The sequence below is a fragment of the Labeo rohita genome, chromosome 18 (assembly GCF_022985175.1).
Source record: "Labeo rohita strain BAU-BD-2019 chromosome 18, IGBB_LRoh.1.0, whole genome shotgun sequence".
Lineage (NCBI taxonomy): Eukaryota > Metazoa > Chordata > Actinopteri > Cypriniformes > Cyprinidae > Labeo > Labeo rohita.
In genome coordinates this window covers 6,162,668-6,184,648 of record NC_066886.1, presented here as the reverse complement: position 1 = coordinate 6,184,648, position 21,981 = coordinate 6,162,668, and the positions used below count along the sequence as shown (strand labels likewise).

Below are 21,981 nucleotides of genomic sequence, written 5' to 3'. Positions count from 1 at the left end.
TAAATAAATAACGCCAGATATGGGTCAGCGCCGGCGCTGATAAAAATGTGGAAAAAAGTTCATATATTTTTATTTCTTTGCGCAAAAAGTATTCTCGTAGCTTTGTAACATTACAATTTAACCACTGATGTCATATGAAGTACTTTGTCGATTATTTTGGTACTTTTCTGGGCCTTGAACGTGGTTGTACCCTTGCTGTCTATGAGAGGGTGAGAGACCTCACTGATTTCATCAAAAATGTTCTGAAGATGAACGAAGGTCTTATGGGTTTGGAACAACATGGGGTGAGTAATTAATGACAGCATTTTCATTTTTGGGTGAACTAACCCTTGAAGTTCATAAGAGAATTAGTAATGGCCCATTTGTGAATGAATCATTCAGATCTTTTAAGACTGCATTGATTTTATCAAACAAGTAATATTGTGAAATATTTCTGAAAACGTTTTCTGAACTCAAACTTTCGAATGTTGGTGTACATGTATGTTGGACCCTCATAAAGTTCATGACTCCAATCTCTACTCTACTGTTGCATTTCTTTCCACCACAGAGTGAAGTCAAGTGGCTGGAACAGGATTAAACAGCACACATACATGACCAAAATCAGACAAAGATGCACTGCTTCACTGAATCGTGATATGAGAGAAATTGGATTATATGATTAATCAAGGTATGTGATGTCAATGACTTATGACAGATTTCCTGAGCACGTTGAGTGTGTGCGTTGGGTCGCTCCGTGGGGAGTTGCCCTCGTAATGGTCTTGACCTTCTGATTTATTCAGCGTGTGTGAGTTGGCCCTCCAGTCATACACACCCTATGACAAAATGTGTTTTTCATTTTAAATGCTCTCTGGTTGCTTTAAGATTGAAAAATGGCAGCCTCCCAACACACACAGATGCAGGCAGATTCATCGATAAGTTGATACACACACACACAACTGAACACTGGTTGAGTTCAATGACACGTGAAAAAAAAATTAAAAGAGAAGTATTAAAAGGAACAATTTTGCAGAAAATGGAAAATTCTGCCATTACTTGATGGCTTTACATGTAGTTTCCAAACCCGTACAACTTCCTCTTTCATTTAATGTGCATATTTGTAGAATAACCACTTTTTTCAATATAATGAAAGTGCACAAGGATTGATGCTGACAAGGTCCAAAAGCACAAAAATGGTTCTTATGAAGCATACAGTGAAACAGATGAAATTTAAAAAGTTATAGCTTATTGGAAAGGAAGATGCCCCCATTTTACAAAAGTGAAATGTTTCGCTTGGCAAACAGGATGCGCTTTCTGCCGTCTCGGTCTCTGTGAACTTGAGCGTGTCACTTCGAAACGACTATACACTCACAATGTGATATAATACTACCAAAAAATTATAATCCTACCCTTTAACTCCCAGATAGTCAGACAAAAAAAATATAAATGTAAATAAATAAAAATTATTTCTCTTTGGGACGTTGTGAGCACAGAAACTATTTGAAATCACTAGTTTATCAATAAATTATTAAAACGGTAATGCAGTCTACTCGCTGTTTTTCCCTGATACATTCTTAATTATTATATCTGCTTTTTTGTTTGCGCTTAAGTGCTTATTAGGCTATGTAGGCAATTAAAGGCTCATTATTATGATTTATATGATTTAATAATAAACGTGCAAATAATAGTCGACTAATGCTTAAAATGAACGACTACTAGTCGACCAGAAAAATCTTTAGTCGAGGGCAGCCCTACTGTTTTCACCACACAAATCTATCTTATTACTTAGAGTCGCTTAAAGGATTAGTTCACTCCAGAACTAAAATTTCCTGATAATAAAACATTCCAGGATTTTTCTCCAAATAGTGGACTTCAATGGGGATCAACGGTTTTAAGGTCCAAATTGCGGTTTCAATGCAGCTTCAAAAGGCTTTACACAATCCCAGACAAGGAAGTAGGGTCTTATCTAGCAAAACGATCAGTCTTTTTCTGAAAAATACAAATTTATATACTTTAACCACAAATGCTCATCTCGCACACACACGGTTAGCTCTTCATCGGTGACGAAAAAAGAGTAGGGCAGGGTGAAAAAAACTCAATTGCATTTTTTCCTCCAACTTCAACATCATCCGACATTGTTATTTCACCTTTATTATCAAAATCTACATCATTTTTAATTTTTTTAGAAAATGACAAATCATTTCGCTAGATAAGAGCCTTATTCCTCGGCTAGGATTGTGTAAAGCCCTTAGAAGCTGCATTGAAACTGCAATTTGGACCTTCAACCTGTTGGTCCCCATTGAAGTCCACTATATATAGAAAATCGTGGAATGTTTTCTTCAAAAACCTTAATTTCTTTTTGACTGAGGAAAGAAAGACATGAACATCTTGGATGACCTAGGGGTGAGTTGTAAGTCGTATGCACAAATTTTTGGTGTCATTTTAGAAGCTTGAAAGCATCAGTCCCCAGTCATCATAAGTGTGAAAAAGAGACCAAAAATTCTCTTTTGTTTTTCACAGAAGAAAGAAAGCCATACAATAAGGGGGAGTAAATTTTCAATTTTGCATGCACTAGTCTTTTAAAAGAGCCACTTAGAAAGTTGAAGGGCAAAAGCATGTATGGAAAGAAGATAAGCGAAGCAGACAGACAGATAAGGGATAAAACTGGATTACTGAAATGATAGTGGGAGGGATAAAAAAAAGTGGAAAGAACGACAAGGTCAAAGACAGACATTTGAAGAGGCAGACTTTGATCACATTTTAGTGTCTGAGAGCAGTTCTTCTCAAAGACACTCAACGTGTCTTTAATTATGTTTATGAGTCTTGCGGTTAATAGAAATGCCTTAGTATACTCAAAAACATGAAAACAAGTACCCCAGTGCTCAAGTTCATTTGGATGTCAGTCTAAAACCTCAATTCAGCTCTTTTACACTGGGGTCTAAAAGTCAAGACAATACTGAAAACCTGCTATTTGAGATCTTAAAAACATTTCAGGACTTTGAGAAAGGATTCCCGAAACATTGTGACATAAAATGAACCAATATTTACGAAGTTACATAACAGGAAAAGAAAAAGAGGACAACAATGAAGAAGAAAACAAAGAGGATGAATAAGATGAAAGAAGATAAATAACATTGATGAGAAGACAATGAAGAAGAAAGATTATCATTATTATTATTATTAAACCAGCTAAGAAAAATACCAGACCAAGTGCAACATTTGTTTAGATGTCCTTAGGGTGTCATCATGTTGAAAGCCCATGAAACAATTTCTTTTAAGCTGTTACAAATTATAATCACTTTTCAACTGTCAAGCACCTTTCACCACTTGCGGTGCCCATGTGGCGTATTGAAAGAACCAAGAGTGTGTTAAATGAAACAAATCATTGAATGCCTTGAGGAATCACTTCCAGTTCCCTGACCTTATATACAGTAAAATAACAAACAGACTGGATGAAGAATTTCACATTTCATTCACTCTGATTAATCCAAGGTCTTTGCTCTATTGATGTTTATTCGACCTGTCATTTTGTTTTATACGTGTTCAATATATGAAATCAATTCCACTAGGCCTCTTCCATTCATTTTGATTATGAGCTTCTTTCCGTTCTAAATCTATGGGTTTGGCCTCTCGGTCATGAAGATAAATGAGACAGATAAAAGAAAGAAAGAAAACCAGACGTAGCTCTTGATTTGACGGGCCTCTATGTGATGTTTCACATGGAGGATCCATCCACCATAAATATTTATTTAATATACTTCATTAATCAGCAGAAACCACAATGAAAAGACATACAGGGTCATAATGTTTAAAAAGAGACCTTACGTCTAGAACAAACAGCAAATTGCACATGTCCCAACGCAAGCCAAGAAAATAATCCTGAAGTCCCAGAGGCAACGAGCATTTTAACCTCTCGCTGTTATTAACGCAGTGACCCTGACCTGGCAAGGGTCATACCATTAGGTATCAGAGAAGGGGTGGGGGAAGAAATCAGGTGAAAAAGACAACCATTCAACCACTATAATAAATTTGCATTTCTATTAATGATGGATTTGTTTCTTACAAACATGCAATTTTTGCTTTACAAGATGTTAATTAATGGTTTAAATGGTTTAATGTGATGCTTTTATAAACACTTTAGACTCTCATTCTGACGGCACCCATTCATTGCAAAGGATCCACTGGTGAGCAAGTGATGTAACGCTAAATTTCTCCAAATCTGTTCCAGTTAAGAAACAAAATCATCTACATCTTGGATAGGGGTGGGCAATATACCAGTAGACACGATTAACCGGTTGAAATTTGTCAGCTGGTAAAGATTTTTGACTCACGTGATGTGAGTGAAAATGTGCTACGTGGTCATAAAAACACGTGCAGACAATAAGTATTCAAGCACTGCAGTTTAAAAACAAATTATTGTAGGCTGTTTAAGTGCAATCAGCAGCGAAAGAGAAATCCTTTCGCTATATACATGAATGCATGAAGTTATTTTTGCTGCTATATTGGTCTTGAATGGTTAAATACGCATTTGTATGTGTCAAAATGCCCGTCAAGTTTCTTTGTAAACAGTAATTTAAGTCTTAAGTGAAAGTAAACAGTTGAGAAAGATAACATGTGTAACAGTATATTGGAGCTGGGCAGCTCTTAAAGTGACAGCAGTCTACATTTCCTGCTGTCTGTAATTCATGTTAATCAAACAACAAAAGAGAAAAATCTCTCACTGCTCTTGATTAAATCACTTCTGTAACCTTAATAAGAAGAAATATATATTTAATTTACAGAGTGAAGAATATGCAGTGTTTTTACACATTTGATTACTTTATACAGTTTCTTATTTATTTGTTCTACTGTTTTTTTTGTCATCATAATCACCGCTTACTTGTCGTAAGTGATTTTTTTTTTTAAGCTAGTATTGTTTTTGTGATATTGACACTGGTGACAAGAATTATGAAATTTCTATAGTATCAAAAATTGATATCATTAAGATCTTATTTAAAGCAAAAATTACTATATTGTGATATACATTGTTACCGTTAAAAAAGATTTTGATCATATAGCCCACCCCTAATCTTGGATCTCTGAACAACACACAGTATAGCGTTATTGAATTAACAGCATTTTTAATCAAACTGGTTGAGCAAATGATTCACCGACTTGCACAAAAAGACAGTCACTTGTTTTGTTCCTGAATTAAAGGGTTAATTCATGCAAAAAAAGGCCAATTAGACCATGATTTACTCACCTTCAAGGCATCCTGGGTGTATATGACTTCCTTCTTTCAGAAGAATACAGTCAGAGATATATTAACAATTTTTCCTGGCATTTTCAAGCTTTAGAATTCCATGGACAGGTGTTTCTCTTAATCAGTCCAAAAGAAGTCCAATAAAGTGCATCCATCCATAATAAACAAAAAGCCTCACACGGCTCCAGGGGGTGAACAAAGGCCTCCTGTAGTGAATCGATGCATTATTGTAAGAAAAATATCTTGTATATTATAGATTTTGTAAAGAAAAATGAAAAGAATCGAAGGATTTCGATATAAACCAAGAGGAGACTGGTTTTCCTTTGCTAAATTAAGGAAGCTTTGCTTCCTTTGTTCCTGTAAACAAATGCTGCTTTGTGGGAGACTCACTGGCGCATGCACATGCCGAAGTCCTATGTCATCCGCCCTGAGGGGCTTCCGTGTAAGACCAGTTGGCTTATGTTAAATTAAAGTGATTCTTACATTTTAAATATGGATATTTTTCATGTATCGATTCGCTACAGGAAGCTTTTATTCACTCCCCAGTCGTGTGAGACACTTTTTATTATGGATGGATGCACTTTACTGGACTTGTTTTGGACTGATGAAGAGAAACACCTGTCTATGCAATTCTAAAGCTTGGAAATGCCAGGATAATTTTTAATATAACACTGATTGAATTCATCTGAAAGAAGTTTTGTGGCTCTTTTATGTGTCATGACAGATCACTGTATTGCCTTATTAGATCAATGACACGTGAACCGATCGTCTTTTCTTTACTTAAAGCATGAAAAAAAATGAATATCAGAATGTACTTTATTACAACCACGGAAAGACGTCAATTCAGTTTCTCAAGTTTAAGTCCACCAAAGTTAAAATCTACTCTCCTGTCTGATTTGTTTGTCGAAGGGTTACTGTGAAACTGGTTGAGCAAATGATTCAACGACTTGCACAAAAAGAAAGCCACTTGTTTCGTTCCTGAAAGTGTTTCGAATTAATTCATTTGGTGATTCATACTCACTCAGAAGACAATCAATTGTCATCACCTACTGGTAAAACTACACTGTTGCAGAGAGAGTTACTGAGAAATATCCACCACTAGTGCGAAAAACACAAATAAGACTCTCATAATGCTGACTCTCAAGCAAATTTAAAGAACAGAACTAATGGATAAACAATGATTTGCATGTATATGCTATTGCTATTAATTCTGATTGTAAGTGAAAGTGTTTTTTTATGGGTCCCCCAATGCTTTTAAGTCAGGAAGTGACTGCATTTATTCACAGGAAACACTGTCAATCCCATTCTCAGGCCTGTCAGCTAATAAAATTGAAAAAGCGGTTATTGAAAGGGAAATGACCCAATCTCTCTCTAATCCAAATCCCCATGTGCTGAACAGGCTGTATTTCCCCGTAAGCCAAACTAAAGACCTGTTTCCTCTGCCTAAGTCATCTGAACCTAACCCGGGGCGAGCAGGTCTAAGGAAGTACTGATTCTCCCTAAAGAGGACTCTAGAGGCTGGAAGATTCCAGATTTAAGGAGAGCTGATAGGCTGATTGCGGATATGGACGTTTACTCTCTTTGCTGAGGGGCTATCGGCTATCGGAGATAGGGAACCGCTTTCATCCTAGGAAGGAAAAGAGCTTCCTTCTTTCATCTGTCACTCTGAGTCTTTTGTCTAACAGGAAAGGTCATTTTGTAGACCCCCTGACGGATGAACTTTACATAAATCATATTTTTACGCACTGTAGTATAAGACAGACTTGTTTGCATGAACAGGAGTCCATTTTATTTCAGTCAATGAGGAGGAAAAAAGCCAAAGCTAATTACTATAAAGATCTGATTCTGAGCAGAAGACTGAGAGACTTTGTTTAAGTCTTCTAACACAGCATATTGACTGTGTTAACCTGCTAACCCTAGTAATTATCGTAAGGGTTATCCTGTATTTGGGAATATGATCTTTGCCTTCTTCCAGACAGACTGCAAGTCTGGGTTAGGCTATATCCTTCAATAATAAGCAACCAACGTCAAAATGCAATCAAAATGCTGCTTTTATGAATCAATACACGTTGTTTTGTACTTGAAATTCCATAGTTATAAAATAAAATTAAATATAAAACTTAGAGGGGTTTGTTTCTCGTGGGTGGGCTTGAAGGGAGATGTCCCTGATCTAGGTTCTGTGTTTGGTGTGGCCTTGTAAAGGTGGTGCGACCTGGGGCCTCAAATAACATTAAAGGGTTCTTACCGCATTGTGTATTATGTACATATGATTCGCTCTGACTCGTGTTATTTGTACTTTCAACCTATGCTAAATTGCAGCTGTCATACTTCAATGAACCAGTACAGAGGAAGTGAAGCTGGCTAACATCAATCTGGCCTTCACTCAACAAAACATGAAAAAAACATGAAATGTGGAGGTGAAACAAGCCAGGTTTAAACTCGGTTTGCCCATATAAGCACCACAACACCAGATCATTACATTGACCGATGCACTTGACAGATCCGACACATAGGTATTAACACGACGCACATTTTTAACCTATAAAGACAACAATGGTCAGATGTATCTGGTCTTCTTGTGCATGTTTTACTAGCGCCTGTTATTCCAAAAAATAAAATAAAAAATGTAAAAATTGGAATAAAAGAAATAAAATAAAAAAAAAGAGAACTAAAAAAATCAAAATAAAATAATTACAAAATGAAATACAATAAAAAATAAAATAATAAATTATGCGTATAATATTATGCAAGTAAACTTGGTTGCAAAACACACATTTAGATACACTTCACATATAAAGCTTTTTTTATTTGCATTTGTTTACAAACATTTATCTAGACATTTCATCAGCTAAATATGTCATGGGAAATATCTTCTAATTCCATGCTCTCATTTCATCTCTATGATGAAACAATGGCTCTTTATAGATAGAGCACGTTGCAAAGTGTTTTGTCTGTGCTTTATAGCACGTAGGTTGACATTAAAGCTTTTACCAAAGCGTTTAAAGCAACAGTGGCACATTGACTCCACATTTAGATGCAACACTCAGTTAAGGGTGAAGATATGAGATGGGGAGAACGTAGATAAAGATTATTTCCATAAACAATCTCAGCGATGCTTGAGCGTGCAGTCGAAATGGGGGTTTGCTGAATGAGAGTTTTCAGTGATAGTATGATCGGACCAAAGAAAAAAAAATGTTTGCTTCATGGAGTTCAGCTCTGTATGGAAAAAAAGAAGAGGAGTGTGACCCATCAAACGTCGCACGTGAAAAAAAAAATGGAAGGGTGGGGGTGGGGGTGGGGTGGGGGTAGGGGAATCCCCATCTGCTTCCCCCTTTCACAGGGCCAATGTCTTTCTGACCTGCCAATCAAGTTAACAAAGACAGACAGGTATTTTGATTTCAAACATCAGCACTGACTAAAACAACATGCTACTGGCGATTCCACAGTGGCTATGAGATACACTTCAATTACCTGTTAGGACACATGATGTGTTGATACATAGCAAATTGTCAAGCACACAAACACAAAACGCATGTCAGTCATCTAGGAGGCGGAGCTCAGCAGACAAAGGTCGGGTTCTCCTGATGAAACATGCTGTGGACCGCAGGAGGCTTGTGGAGAGACACATGGACGCTTTGCTAGATTTGGCTTGTCATGTATTATCCTGCAGTGACTGACTGATTTCAATAGCATTTTGTCAGTTTTTAATTTTTCCTCATGCTGCCTTTCTGCAAGTTTGCCAGAAAAAAGACATTTATAATAAAAAACATGAACTGTAGAACTGGACATTTTTAGCAAGGGAACTGTGTTCAAGGAACATTTGCTGTCCATGCAGTATACATGCACAATAGAAGAATAATTGTGCTTAACAAGGCCAGATACATCATGTTACAAGCTACAGTGTCACGGGTTTCAACATTTCTAACATGAATCCACTTTTTATGGTTTGACGCACAGATGTGTATAGAAGCCCATTTCTCTTATTGAATTAAAAAAAATGTAAAAAAAAAAAAAAAAAAAAAAAAAAAAGGTTTTATCTCGCAATTGTGACTTTTTTGTTAGAATTGAGATAAACTCACAACTGCAAGAAAAAGGCAGACTGCAAGATAAACTCGCAATTCTGACTTTTTTCTCGTAAATGTGAGTTTGTATCTCACAGTTCTCACTTTTTCCTTAGAATTGTGAGATATAACCCTGCAATTGCAAGAAAAAGTCAGAATTATGAGATAAAAGCTCGCAATTCTGACTTTTTTCTTGCAAAAGTGAGTTTGTGTCTTGCAGTTCTTACTTTTTTCCTGCAATTCAGATTTTTTTTCCTCAGAATTGTGAGATACAAACTCGCAATTTGCAAGAAAAATGTATCTCAAATCTTACTTTTTCTCAAAATTGAGATAAAAACTCGCATTTGCAAGAAAAACATCAGAATTGCAAGTTTATATCTCGCAATTCTGACTTTTCTCAGAATTGTGAGATATAAAAATCGCAATTGCGAGAAAGTCAGAATTACAAGATAAAAACTTGCAATTCTGACTTTCTTTTTGCAAATGGGAGTTTATATCTCACAATTCTGACTTTTCTCGCAATTCTGAAAAATATTAATTTAAAATATTGACTTAAAATAGAATTGTGATTTGCAAGGTATAAACTCAAAATTCTGACTTTTTTTCCTCACAAAATTCTTATTTTTTCTTGCAATTCAGATTTTTGTCTCGCATATATAAACTCGCATTTGCAAGAAAAAAATCTGAATTGCAAGATACAAATTCGCATTTGGAGAAAAACGTCAGAATTGCAAGTTTGTATCTCGCAATTCTCACTTTTTTCTTAGAGTTCTGACTTTTTTCTCAGTATTGCGTAATATAAACTCACAATTGCGAGAAAGTCAAAATTTCGAGATACAAGCCTAAACTTCAAATCTGACTTTTATCTCAGGATTGTGAAATATAACCTCGCAATTGCAAGAAAAAGTCAGAATTATGAGATAAAAACTCACCATTCTGACTTTTTTCTTTTCCAGATGTGAGTTTGTATTTCGCAATTCTTACTTTTTCTCCAAATTAAGATTTTTTCTCAGAATTGCGAGATATTAACTCGCAATTGAGAGTTACAAAGTCAGAATTACAATATATATAAAATTGCATTCGTGAGAAAACGTCAGAATTGCGAGTTTATATATCACAATTCTTACTTTTTTCTAGCAATTCTGACTTTTTTTTATAAGAATTAAATGATACAAACTCACAATTGTGAGAGTCAAAACTTCAAGATACAAGCCTAAACTCTCAAATCTGACTTTTCCCCCTCAGAATTGTGAGATATAAACTCGCAATTGCAAGAAAGTCAAAATTACGAGATAAAAACTTGCAATTCTGAATTTTTTTTCGCAATTCTGAATAAAATTAATCTAAAATATTGAATTAAAATAGAATTAAGACATAAAATCGCAATTGTGAGTTATAAAGTCCAAATTTGAGGGGGAAAAGACTTATATGTTCTCACAATTGGGAGTTTATGTCTTACAATTTTGACTTTATAACTCACAATTGCAAGTTTATATTATACATTTCTAAAAAAAAATAATAATTTGGAAGATGTAAACTTGCAATTGTGAGAAAAAAGCCAGAATTGTGAGATAAAAAGTAACAATCACCATTTTTTTGTGGAAACGGGCTTCCACAGATGTGCTGGTTGTTTAAATAATCAAAATGTAGCTATCTAAAGCATTAATTAAACATTGTTATCAATCAATAGCCTATGCATCTGATACATGAATGTTTAGATTAAGAAAAAAAAATTCCTACTTCTAAAACTCTGCTAGGTGAATCAGCCCTCACAGGGCATTTTAAAAGACGTGATTAAAACAAAACCGCTCTTAGCATTTCTACAGGAAACACTCATCTCTTCATATTATATTTATGAGTTTTTCACTTTTTCACCTCAACTGTCTGAATGTTTTATTAAGATACTCTTTCTGCTCAATGTCTTGGCATGTACAGAGATAAACACACATTTTAAGTTGTATCCTTTGAAAACAAACTGAGGGGCTTTCCATGGTTTTATTCCCTATAATTTCCTCCCACCTGGAATAACCGCTCACATTTAAGAGCTACAAAACTCTCAAAACACACAAGTGCTGGATACATTAGGTCCTGTCGCTCGCTCACTCCATGGAAAAAGAAGCCTTTTAACACCCAAAGCCGATGGGCTCAAAGATGCCAAAGATTTCAGTTCATAAAACATTTTTCTCATATTTAACCTTGACGGAGCCTTGGACAACATGAGAGAGAAAATCTAAATTTACTACTCAAGATTTAAATAACAATAAACCTCGACATTTATACATCATAATTCTTGGACAGTCAGTCGGAGTAGATTAAACCTGACTAAGTAGATCTCCTGAGTAATGTCACATCGTAATTCACTTACAGATATAAGGCGATTAGCTCTGCTCAAACGTCCTCCCACAAGAACTGCCACAAATGCCTCAAGAGACAAGTCTGTAGAGGATTACTGGGTACCAAAAAAGAGGTCAAGCAATTTTCAACCAAAGTATGAAATCATTTATAGACCCTATGGTTCTCAAACGGTAGTTTGAAAGCTTTACAGGATGACATAAAATTACACCATCTTTACAAAGCCATTCTAAAATGAATGCCAAAGGGACAAAAAGCGAGTGAAATTAATATAAAGAGCGTTAGCTGAAGGGCAGAGCACATCCAAATGAAAACCATCTTCTGCTTCACTAGAGTACAATATATCAAAGATAAGAATGGGCCGCCATCCTTGAACGTCTGATGATATTCCAGGCCATTGTTTTATTGAAAATGGTCGTTCGGGTTGTTTGATGTGGGGAAACAAGCTGATTGATAGATTCATTGTAAATTACCTGACCTTGGAGATTGTCCAGAGAACAATGTGCATTCACTAAAGCCACTTTAAGTCAAGGAAACCCTTGTTCTCTGGGGCCATTTGTAGACTTGCTGTCCAGCACTGATTGTACTAACTGTGAAGTTTATTAAAACCCAAGATTTCTTCCTTCCCGTCCTGCTGTCTCCGAAGAACCCATCTCCATGATGACTCTTCGGATGCCCCGTTAGAAAGGAAATTATGGGTTTATTGGGTAAACAGACCTTTTGGAACCGTCAGGAGAATTACTGAGAAAAACACAGCGAGAGGTAGGAGGAGGCAAGAACAGAGCAAACTCTCCAAAGAACATCATTAATTACGCAATGACCCGCAGGCCAGCTAATCACATGCAGCGCTATCTGGATACAATGACTGGGTGATGAAACAGTGGGAGATTTGCTTGTATAAGTCCTTCTCTCCTTTCATGTGCTGTGGACTCAAAGCAAAACTTGCCTTTGGAATGACAAATAGGTGACTATTACTAGGGATGCACAATATTATTGGATGATAATGGATGTTTAAATGTAAATGTCGGCATCGGCCTGAAATGAAAATGATGCCAATAACACTGTTGGCCTGCTTCTAAAAAAATAAATATAAAATGCACAAATAACATTTAGACTATTCTGATTAACTAAAGCAGTAATTGATGTCATAAAATCATGAGTATGATTTATTCATTAATGTGTAATATATATATTGATATTTTATAAAGCTTCAGTGTACTGGCATTATAAAATAACTTCATTATTGTTTATTTAATTCTAACATATAAGTTCTTGATAATAATTTGCTTATAATTTCCATACAGGAGAGACTTGGTGTTGTTTTAAAAAATAAAAGGAAATATATCGGTATCGGTTATTGGCCAAAATGTCGTCATAGCGGATATTGACAAAAATCAAAAATCGTGCTTCCATAACATATTACATCTGAATTTAAGACTATTGTTTAAGACATTTAAGACTATTTGGAAATTGACTCTTTTCCATGTGTAGAGCCCTATGATTTCCATTTTATTTTTTCCCAAATTCCATTTGATTTTTTTTCCAAATTTCGTTTTTTCCCATTTAATTATTTTTTTTTTTTCTCTGGACTCTGTCCATTTTATTAATCAAAAATCATGTATAATTAATAATACTAAAATAAAAATCATGATATCATGACATTTCTAAGGCCCTATGAAACATGTTTTATTTTTTTCTCAAATTCAGTCTTATTTTTTTTTACCACATTCTGTGATTTCCTGAACTTTCTGAATAATCAAAAGCATCACAAATTAATTGATTTCAAAAAAAAAAAATATATATATATAAATATATATATATTATTTATTTATTTATTGTTATTTTTTTTTTTTTCCCCAGAAACACTGTGCTGTGTATTTACATTTTTCCAAAAAATACATTCTGGTAAATTTCTCTCGTAAATACTCCTTTGAAATAATGTTTTAATAATCATTTTTGTTAAGTAATATATTACAGTCACCAAACTTTTTATTTACTTAAACCAAACTTTAATTTTAACGGGTTGCTGTGAAGTAGTTTATGTTTGCATATGAAATGATCGGCAGGATTCATATTTAAATAGTCTTTTTGCATCTTAATATTTACAGACACTAGTCCACATCACAGTCTGATGTAAGTGTACTGACCTACTTTTGATTTATCCATGCAAAATTTGGCAAATTCCGTGACATTCCGTGTTATACAGTAAATTCCATTTTTATGACTGGATTCCATGATTCCATCCGTGTTTTCCTCATCACGGAAATCATAGGGCCCTACAGGTCGTACCACAACTTTCTTCAGAATATATCCTCAATATTATATATTCTTCAGAAGAAAGTCAGTCATACAGGTTTGGAATGTCATGCAATTGCATAAATGACAGAATTTTCATTTCTTGGCAAAATATCTTTTTAAATTCGGTCAGCATCTGTTCCAGACCACCTCCAAATGCTTTCAGTGATCCGTTCACAATCCAATCAGCGAAAGCGAATGTTAATGACAGACGTAAAGCTGGCTGTAATGACTGGATTATCCCAATTTATAACACAAGGACGGCATACAGAAATGTACAGAAAAACGAAAGCCATGAAAACCTTCATATGAAATAATGTGGATTGCTAAAATATTACATTTGAAAATGACATCTTACTCTAAATGTTACAAAAACAGTCTTCCGTTTGGGAATAAAATCCCCCCCATTGAACAAAAAAGAAAATAACCCTTGGCAATCTCATTTAAAGTCATCCGAGCACACGAGCCTTGTTGTCTGCACTGAGGTAGGTTTAAAACTACAGCCGAGACTCGAGAAGCACGTTAGTGATTATGACCCGAGCCTAAACGCAACGTGAGCTGTCTAATGGCCTGTTATACTGTCAATTTAAAAGCAGAATATAAAAATTAAACACAGACCTTGGTCTTCCTTGTTGAGAGCCAAAAGCTCTGTAAAACTAATCCCAAGGCTGAATTCAAAACTTAAAGATCATGTTCTGCAGTAAAAGGTGATGAAAAACCGATTTAGAGCGCTCAAACTGTGATTAGTCATTTAGTGATGACTGACGATGGAATTGAGCTTGTTATTACAGACCACATAACATGGCAAAACTGAAGTATGTTGCCTATTTGGCAGTACTGAAGTGTCAGAGAGCTCAAAATACGGCTCTTTTCTCACATTTATAGTGATGTAGGGGGCGACCGTGTTATATGTTTGGGTTGTTTCATAAAAAAACTCATGAAATGTTCACGAACATCTATATAAGTGATGATAGCTGGGACCAAGCGGAGGTCCACCAGGATTTGTATGTTTGAAAACGGCTATAGATTTGGGATAAGAAACTGACACTCTTTATAAGTAGCTGGGACAAGGGCTAAAAGCTCTGGAGAGCTTTTTGGGGGCTCCTTGTTGAAATTTTGCAAGGGGTAACTGTTCAGTAATACCGCTCCGAAGCCAGCATGGTTTATTTATACAAGTTAATGCACGAAACTCAAACTCTGTCTTAACAGCGTGACATCACCTCAAACCGGGGTCGGACACTCCAGAACCAGTTGGAAGTGTTTTGAAATAATGTTTAGAGTAGATTGAAACTGAATTCACTCTCGAATAAATATACAACCCTTGCAGATCATGTGCTCAACGTGTTGCCCCTTGGACCCTCTGGTACAGGAAGTACAATCGCACCGCTAAATGATTCGAAATCGCTCTCAAATATACCTGCATGTAATCAAGGTGCCAGTAAGGCTCGGAATGCACCTTTGGGATGTGGTTGGCAATTTTCATGCCTGAAATCACAGCAGCGCTATTATCCCTCATAACAAATAATCGCTTTTACCAAGTTGTAGCTCCTACTAATTACACCTATTTCAACCGCAATCTCTTAACTCTCACTTTTGTTGTTTCTAGCCTGATTAAACCCTCAAAGCCATCTAAAAATAAATATCAAATATGTGCAACCACCTACACAATCCCACCCAAACACCTACAAACCAGCTGAATACTTGTTGCTTCAGCTGTTAGACAATGAAGCCAGAACATGTCTTTTGAAATAAGCTTGCTTTACACCTAATTAGCATTTGCTGTAGATAATTTTTATTTCTTTAAGCAAAGCTTAGCCAAATCATAACAGAGCAGCACCTTGCCCTTAAATTTGAATTGCGAATTCCCTTTTGAACATCATTTTCCACTTGGTTAGCATCACGCAAATGTTGGAACCCCAACAGAACATCCAATCTTCACATTGTCCTTTTATTAGTGTGTGTGTCAAACCCTAGGCGAGGTTTGATACTGCTTATAGAAACAAATTTTGAAGCTTAAAGAAATCCTACTCAAACAAACTTTCCTGCCTACACAAATGAAAATTGATTTCATTGAGAAACATTGCACTGTAAGAGCTGTTCAATGCAATGAACTGAAATGTAATAACCGGAGCTACTTGTTCTAGTCAAGCTGGAAACAAAGGTGCATTCATAAAATACACAGAGGAGATAAACATAAGCTCTATAGATATTGATAAGCGTGTCAATATGCTCTACGAGAGCATACAGAACACAGGTTGCTACAAGCAAGTCCACACTACCACACTACCTTTAAAACAACATACCATTGTAATTATAGGTTCTGCTCAAATACTACCTATTGATTAATACTGTAAAATGTGGTAACACTGTAATATAAACCACCACTCTCATAAAAAAATTAAAAAATTAAAAATTAAATTGACAGAAAATCCTCGGATAGAATTTTCAGTGTTACAATTTTACAATGGTAAATGAACTTCTAGCACTAGAAAATTAACACATACTTTTTAGGTAATTTTGCCTTATTTTAAAGTTCATGTAGTGGGTGATTTATAATAGGGGTAGAAGCGATGTTTTTTTTTTTTTTTAGGGCTGATGCCGATACTGATAAAGTACACTACCAGTCAAAACTTTTTGAACAGTAAGATTTTTAATATTTTTAAAGAAGTTTCTTTTGCTCACCAAGCCTTTATTTATTTAATCCAAAATACAGCAAAAACAGTGACATCGTAAGATATTTTTGCTATTTAAAATAACTGCTTTCTTTTTGGATATATTTTAAAAATGTAATTTATTCCTGTGATCAAAGTTAAATTTTCAGCATCATTACTCCAGTCACATGATCCTTCAGAAATCATTCTAATATGCTGATTTGCTGCTCAAGAAACATTTATAGAAATTATAGAAATATATGAATTATAGAAAATAATACTTTTATTTAGCAAGTATGCTTTAAAACGTGATGATAAAGACATTCATAATGTTACAAAAAATTCTATTCCAGATGCTGTTCTTCTGAACTTTCTATTTATCGAAGATACCTGAAAAAAAAATCTACTCAGGTGTTTTTGAAATAATAAAAATAAATGTTTTTGAGCAGCAAATCAGAATATTAGAATGATTTCTGAAGGATCATGTGACTTGAGTAATGATGCTAAAAATTCAACTTTAAAATCACAGAAATAAACTACATTTTAAAATATATTCAAATAGAAAACAGTTATTTTAAATAGTAAAAATATTTCAGAATTTTACTGTTTTTGCTGTACTTTGGATTAAATAAATGCAGACTTGTTGAGCAGAAAAGACTTCTTTAAAAAAAACATTAATAATCCTACTGTTCAAAAACTTTTGACTGGTAGTGTAGATGAAGTAGACCGATAACCGATATTTAAACTAATATATATGTCTGGTGTAAAAATTAATGTCAAAATTAAGAATAACAAGTGCTTTGACAAATGTTCTTTAAATGCAGCAAATCGTTTTTTTTTAAATGACCGATAAACATTAAAAATGCTTAATATCGGTGCCGATAATCGGTTGACCCCTAATTTGTAAGACATCATGGACTGCCCTTTGACAAAAATGATGTAGATTAAAACAGGGGAAAAAAGTAGAAGAAAAAAAAACATAAAAAATAAAGTACAAAGAAAGTAACAATAGAATTTATTCTTTATTTTTTATACAACAAAAATACTAATATACCAAATGTGTATTATGTCTGATATACAGTCTCTTCCATCTTGGCAGCTCTTGGCCAGAATAAGCTGCACAAAAGGTCAAAATTGTAAAGGTTGCAAGACTACACAGCAGTCAACAGGGCGAAAGAGACTAAACCCACATTTAATGTCTTTTTTTGGGCTACTAAAAAACTCTGAGGACTAAAAGACTATGACTCAGATGTGAAGCCAATTTTATAATTAACAGTCTGGTAAATTGGGCATTCAACAAGCACTGTCTCTGGTAAGCAAAAAATTTCCCACCCTGGTTTGCACATCACACATTCAGCCGCTGGCAGAACAGGGCAATATTTAATTAAATCGACTACTGGTTTTAATTTGAGTTATAATTGAAGACATCTTTCAAATTTAGGAGGAGCATCCCATGGGTTTAACCACAAGTCAACCTCCTGTGATTGCTCCAAGGTCTACAAAAATGCCTCAACTACTTCTGAGGTCTTCATGTTATTCAAATTTGAAAGCATACATGCTTTTCATTCCATAATGATAGGATACATGCAAAAATGTTACATCTGCTGAGTAGAGAACACTTTATCAGTCTAGACACGCAGAGAACACCAAGTGAATGACAGAAACAGAAGAGCAAAACTGGAAATATCTCAAAAAAAAAAAAATATATATATATATATATACATATATATATATTTCCAAAACTAATCTAAATAATGACCAATTAAGTGAATATAACAACCTGGCAACAATAAAAAACATTTCAGGTCACATCAAGTAGAACATTTTTCTTAAAAAAATCAAGTTTTAAATCATAAATTAAAAAAGGGAAAGGAAAAAACAAAGCACGGGGAGAAAAATGGCATTGAGAGGATTGGGAAAGAAATTCCACATTTTATCTTTGCCTTGGGATATTTCCCCTGCTGCCAGCCGGTTCCTTCGCCTCACGTCAGTCACAATTTACTCAAGTTTGCCAGCAGCTATGCACTCAACCCACTGAATGTGACACTGAGAATCAATATTATGACAAATCTAATGAGAAAAGCCACTTAAACACACCTCAGTCTAAAACCTTTGTCCAGTGTTTTCTCAAAGGAGAAGTGTTGTTTCCACGAGCAGATAAATCATAGACTTATTGGTTTGATTTACAATGCATTTAAATTCCACATGGACTCTCGACCGTGACCAGTGCTGGGGTGTGGATTTTTATATGACACAGTTTCCACTGCATTTGATCAAAGAGGAAGACTGAGCGCAGCTTGGGCTATTTGCTTCAGGCTAGGGTGTTCATCTACAAAGGATGCCCCCATCTATCCCTCACTGTAAACATGCCAATGAGAGACCAGCATGGTAAAAAAGAACAGTTGACATTCCTTCAGTGAACCGCTTAAGCTGACAGAAAACCACATTGTAGAAGCTCAACCACCGTAACGGTGAGGAAAACACAAATAAAAGAAAATCCAGATGTATTTATGGAAGCACAAGAGACTTCATCCAAATCATTCGCACATCTACAATCAACTTCACTGTCATTCACACAGACTTTCTGACAGATTAAATATGTAGCACACTCAAAAGCATAACTAATAAATAAAAACAAATCTATTTTCTAATCTAATAAGATTTTGTCGGTTTCACAGACAAGGCTTAGACTAAGCCAGGATTAGGTCATAGTTCAATTAAGATATTTGACTAATTTTATAAACGCTTAGAAAAAAACAATACTGCTGTGCATCTTGAGACATAACAATGAAATTGACGTATTTTAAGATCGGCCAGTGCCATTTTCTTTCAGACTCACATTTTAGTCCAGGACTAGGCTTAAGCTTTGTCTGTGAAACCAGGGGTTTGTATATTATTTTATTGGTATCTATACGTTTTGGCGAATTTGTATACGTTTAAATGATTTGAGTCAAGGTCTTCCAGAAAAAAAAAAAAGAAGAAAAAAGTACCAAATTGTACAAATGAGATCGTTATGTGTGACCCTGGAAAAAAACGTTTTTTTTTTTTTTTTTTGGTTTTTTTTTTTAAAAATTGAGATTTATACATCATCTGAAAGCTGAATAAATGAGCTTTCCATTGATGTATGGTTTGTTAGGGCAATATTTGGAAAATCTGGAATCTGGTGCCAAAAAAATCTAAAATATTGAGAAAATCACCTTTGAAGTTGTCCAGATGAAGTTCTTGGCAATGCATATTACGAATCAAAAATTAAGTTTTGATATATTTACAGTAGGAAATTTACAAAATATCTTAATGGAACATGATCTTTAATTAATATCCTAATGATTTTTGGCATAAAAGAAAAATCGACAATTTTGACCAAAAACAATGTATATTTGGCTATTGCTACAAATATACCCATGCTACTTAAGACTGATTTTGTGGTCCAGGGTCACATATGAAGACTGTACGAAACTGTACAAAATGTGAGGCTGTATGAAATCATATTACATAAACGTACATAAAAAAAAATTAGATCATACAAAACTGTGCACATTAAATTGTATTAAATTTTACAAACAAAACTACTAATTTACCAACAATTTGCCATGAGAGTGTGTTGTAGTAACTATAAAACAATTAAATATTAACAAATACATATAAATTAAATAATACCATTAAATAAATAATATAGAATTATTATAATTTTACTTGTTTAATTCTTTAAAACAATTAACCAGTGGAAGAAAGTGTTAATAAATATGCTTAACCTGTATAAAGTCATTTGGAAGAGCTGTATTGGCATGATCAAAAAAAAATTTTAGTCTAAAATAATCACATTTTCAGCTTCAATCTGACTGAACCTCATGCTTAAGCATTGCACAGACACCCACGCACACCTGTTGCCTTACCTTTGTGAGACAGTCGTAATCTTGGATACACAGTCTTTGTTGATTGAGTTGCAGAGCAGATCCATAATATCATGCAAAGCATGAAGGTCCACACGCCCCATGCCATCCTCACACACTCCTCTCAAACGTCTCACACTGACTTCTTACGATCCTCCACGAGCAGCATCCATCCGCTGACTGACTGAATTGCTGGTAAATTAGTTTGCTGTCATCAGAGCCGAGAGTGCCTAAACTCACTTCACTGATGCTTCTGTGGATTCCACTGTGAAGAAAGTGTCTAAATCGTGTGCAACGCTGTGACTCAACCCTGGCTGACGGTTCCTGTCACTCTTACCACAGGCGATGGATTCCTCAAACTCATAAAAACGTGTGAGCGCGAGCGTGTGTCAGACAACAAGCGCACTGATCTTGGAGAGCTTCCACCTCCTCTAATGAGAAGAAGCCTCCTCTTTTTCCTCTCTCTCTCTCTGTGAAATACTGCCCTTCCACGTGCCAGCCCTCTCTCCCCTCCTGACTGCTTCAACTCCCCTGCTGCACACATGGACAACAGCCAAACACTCCCATCAACCCCCACCCCTCTTTCACTCCCTCCTTCTGTCTATCTCAATCTTTTAGTTCCTCCTTTGCGTTCTCCTGTATTTATGAAGAACTTCTGTTCTCATCTCAGGGGCCATGTTTACATGCATCTGTAAATTCATTTTGGATTTCGATCATATTGCGGTTATTGCAACTGGATGTTAGAAATTTCAGAGATCTGAATAAGACAGTTGGCAAATGGCATAATTAATCAGAAATCAGTGTCATATAAACACTTCTTCCCCAGAAAATCCATATACAATACATTTATTTATGCACATGTCCAAATGAAGGTAATTATGAGTGACTTGTGGATAAATGCATTTTTTTTAAATGTTTTTTTTGGAAGCAACATTGTTTTGTCCAAACATTAAATAAATCAATCAGGGTTCTGACACCAGGGTTATGAATGAGAATGAATTCGAGTCATAATTCATCCAAAAATGAAAACTCTGTCACTCCCTTGATTTCCATCCAACATGCGAATACGCACTCTTTTAAGTCAAAGAGTACAAAATTGTCACTTACTGATAAACTGGCAGTAATATCACTATGAAAAGCAAGAGAAGCCACTGAAAAGAAATGGTTTTTGAGGAAAACGTTCCAGGATTTTTCTCCATATAGTGGACTGGAATGGAAATCAGAGGGTTGAAGGTACCACAAATGCTCATCTTGCACTAGCTCTGCAATGCATTGCGTAATCATGTTGAAAAGGTCACTTGTGGTCAGTTCTTCATCTGTGTACTCCAGTTTAAAAAGGTAGGGTAGGGTGAAAAACTCCATCTCATTTTCTCCTCCATCTTCATGATCGTCTGACATTGTTGTTTTACCTTTTTTGTAAAGGGCGTTTGACTTTCTTTGCATGTTTGCTTTGTAAACAGTAGGTCGGTTCTTCTGCCTTCGTCACACGTGACCTTTCTTATGTAATGCGTTAA

At 35.2% G+C, this 21,981-nt stretch overlaps 1 protein-coding gene across 2 annotated transcripts in view; it reads right to left on the bottom strand.

Moving 5' to 3' along the window:
* Window positions 1-20,920, bottom strand: part of sema3e (sema domain, immunoglobulin domain (Ig), short basic domain, secreted, (semaphorin) 3E) — a 52,097-nt gene extending 31,177 nt beyond the window's left edge. For both annotated transcript variants that reach the window (XM_051135175.1, XM_051135176.1), the window contains exon 1: window positions 20,471-20,920. In XM_051135175.1, coding sequence (XP_050991132.1) covers window positions 20,471-20,576 — 106 coding nt within the window. In that variant the 5' untranslated portion in view covers window positions 20,577-20,920. The remainder of the gene's footprint in view (window positions 1-20,470) is intronic.
* Window positions 20,921-21,981: the final 1,061 nt, after the last annotated feature.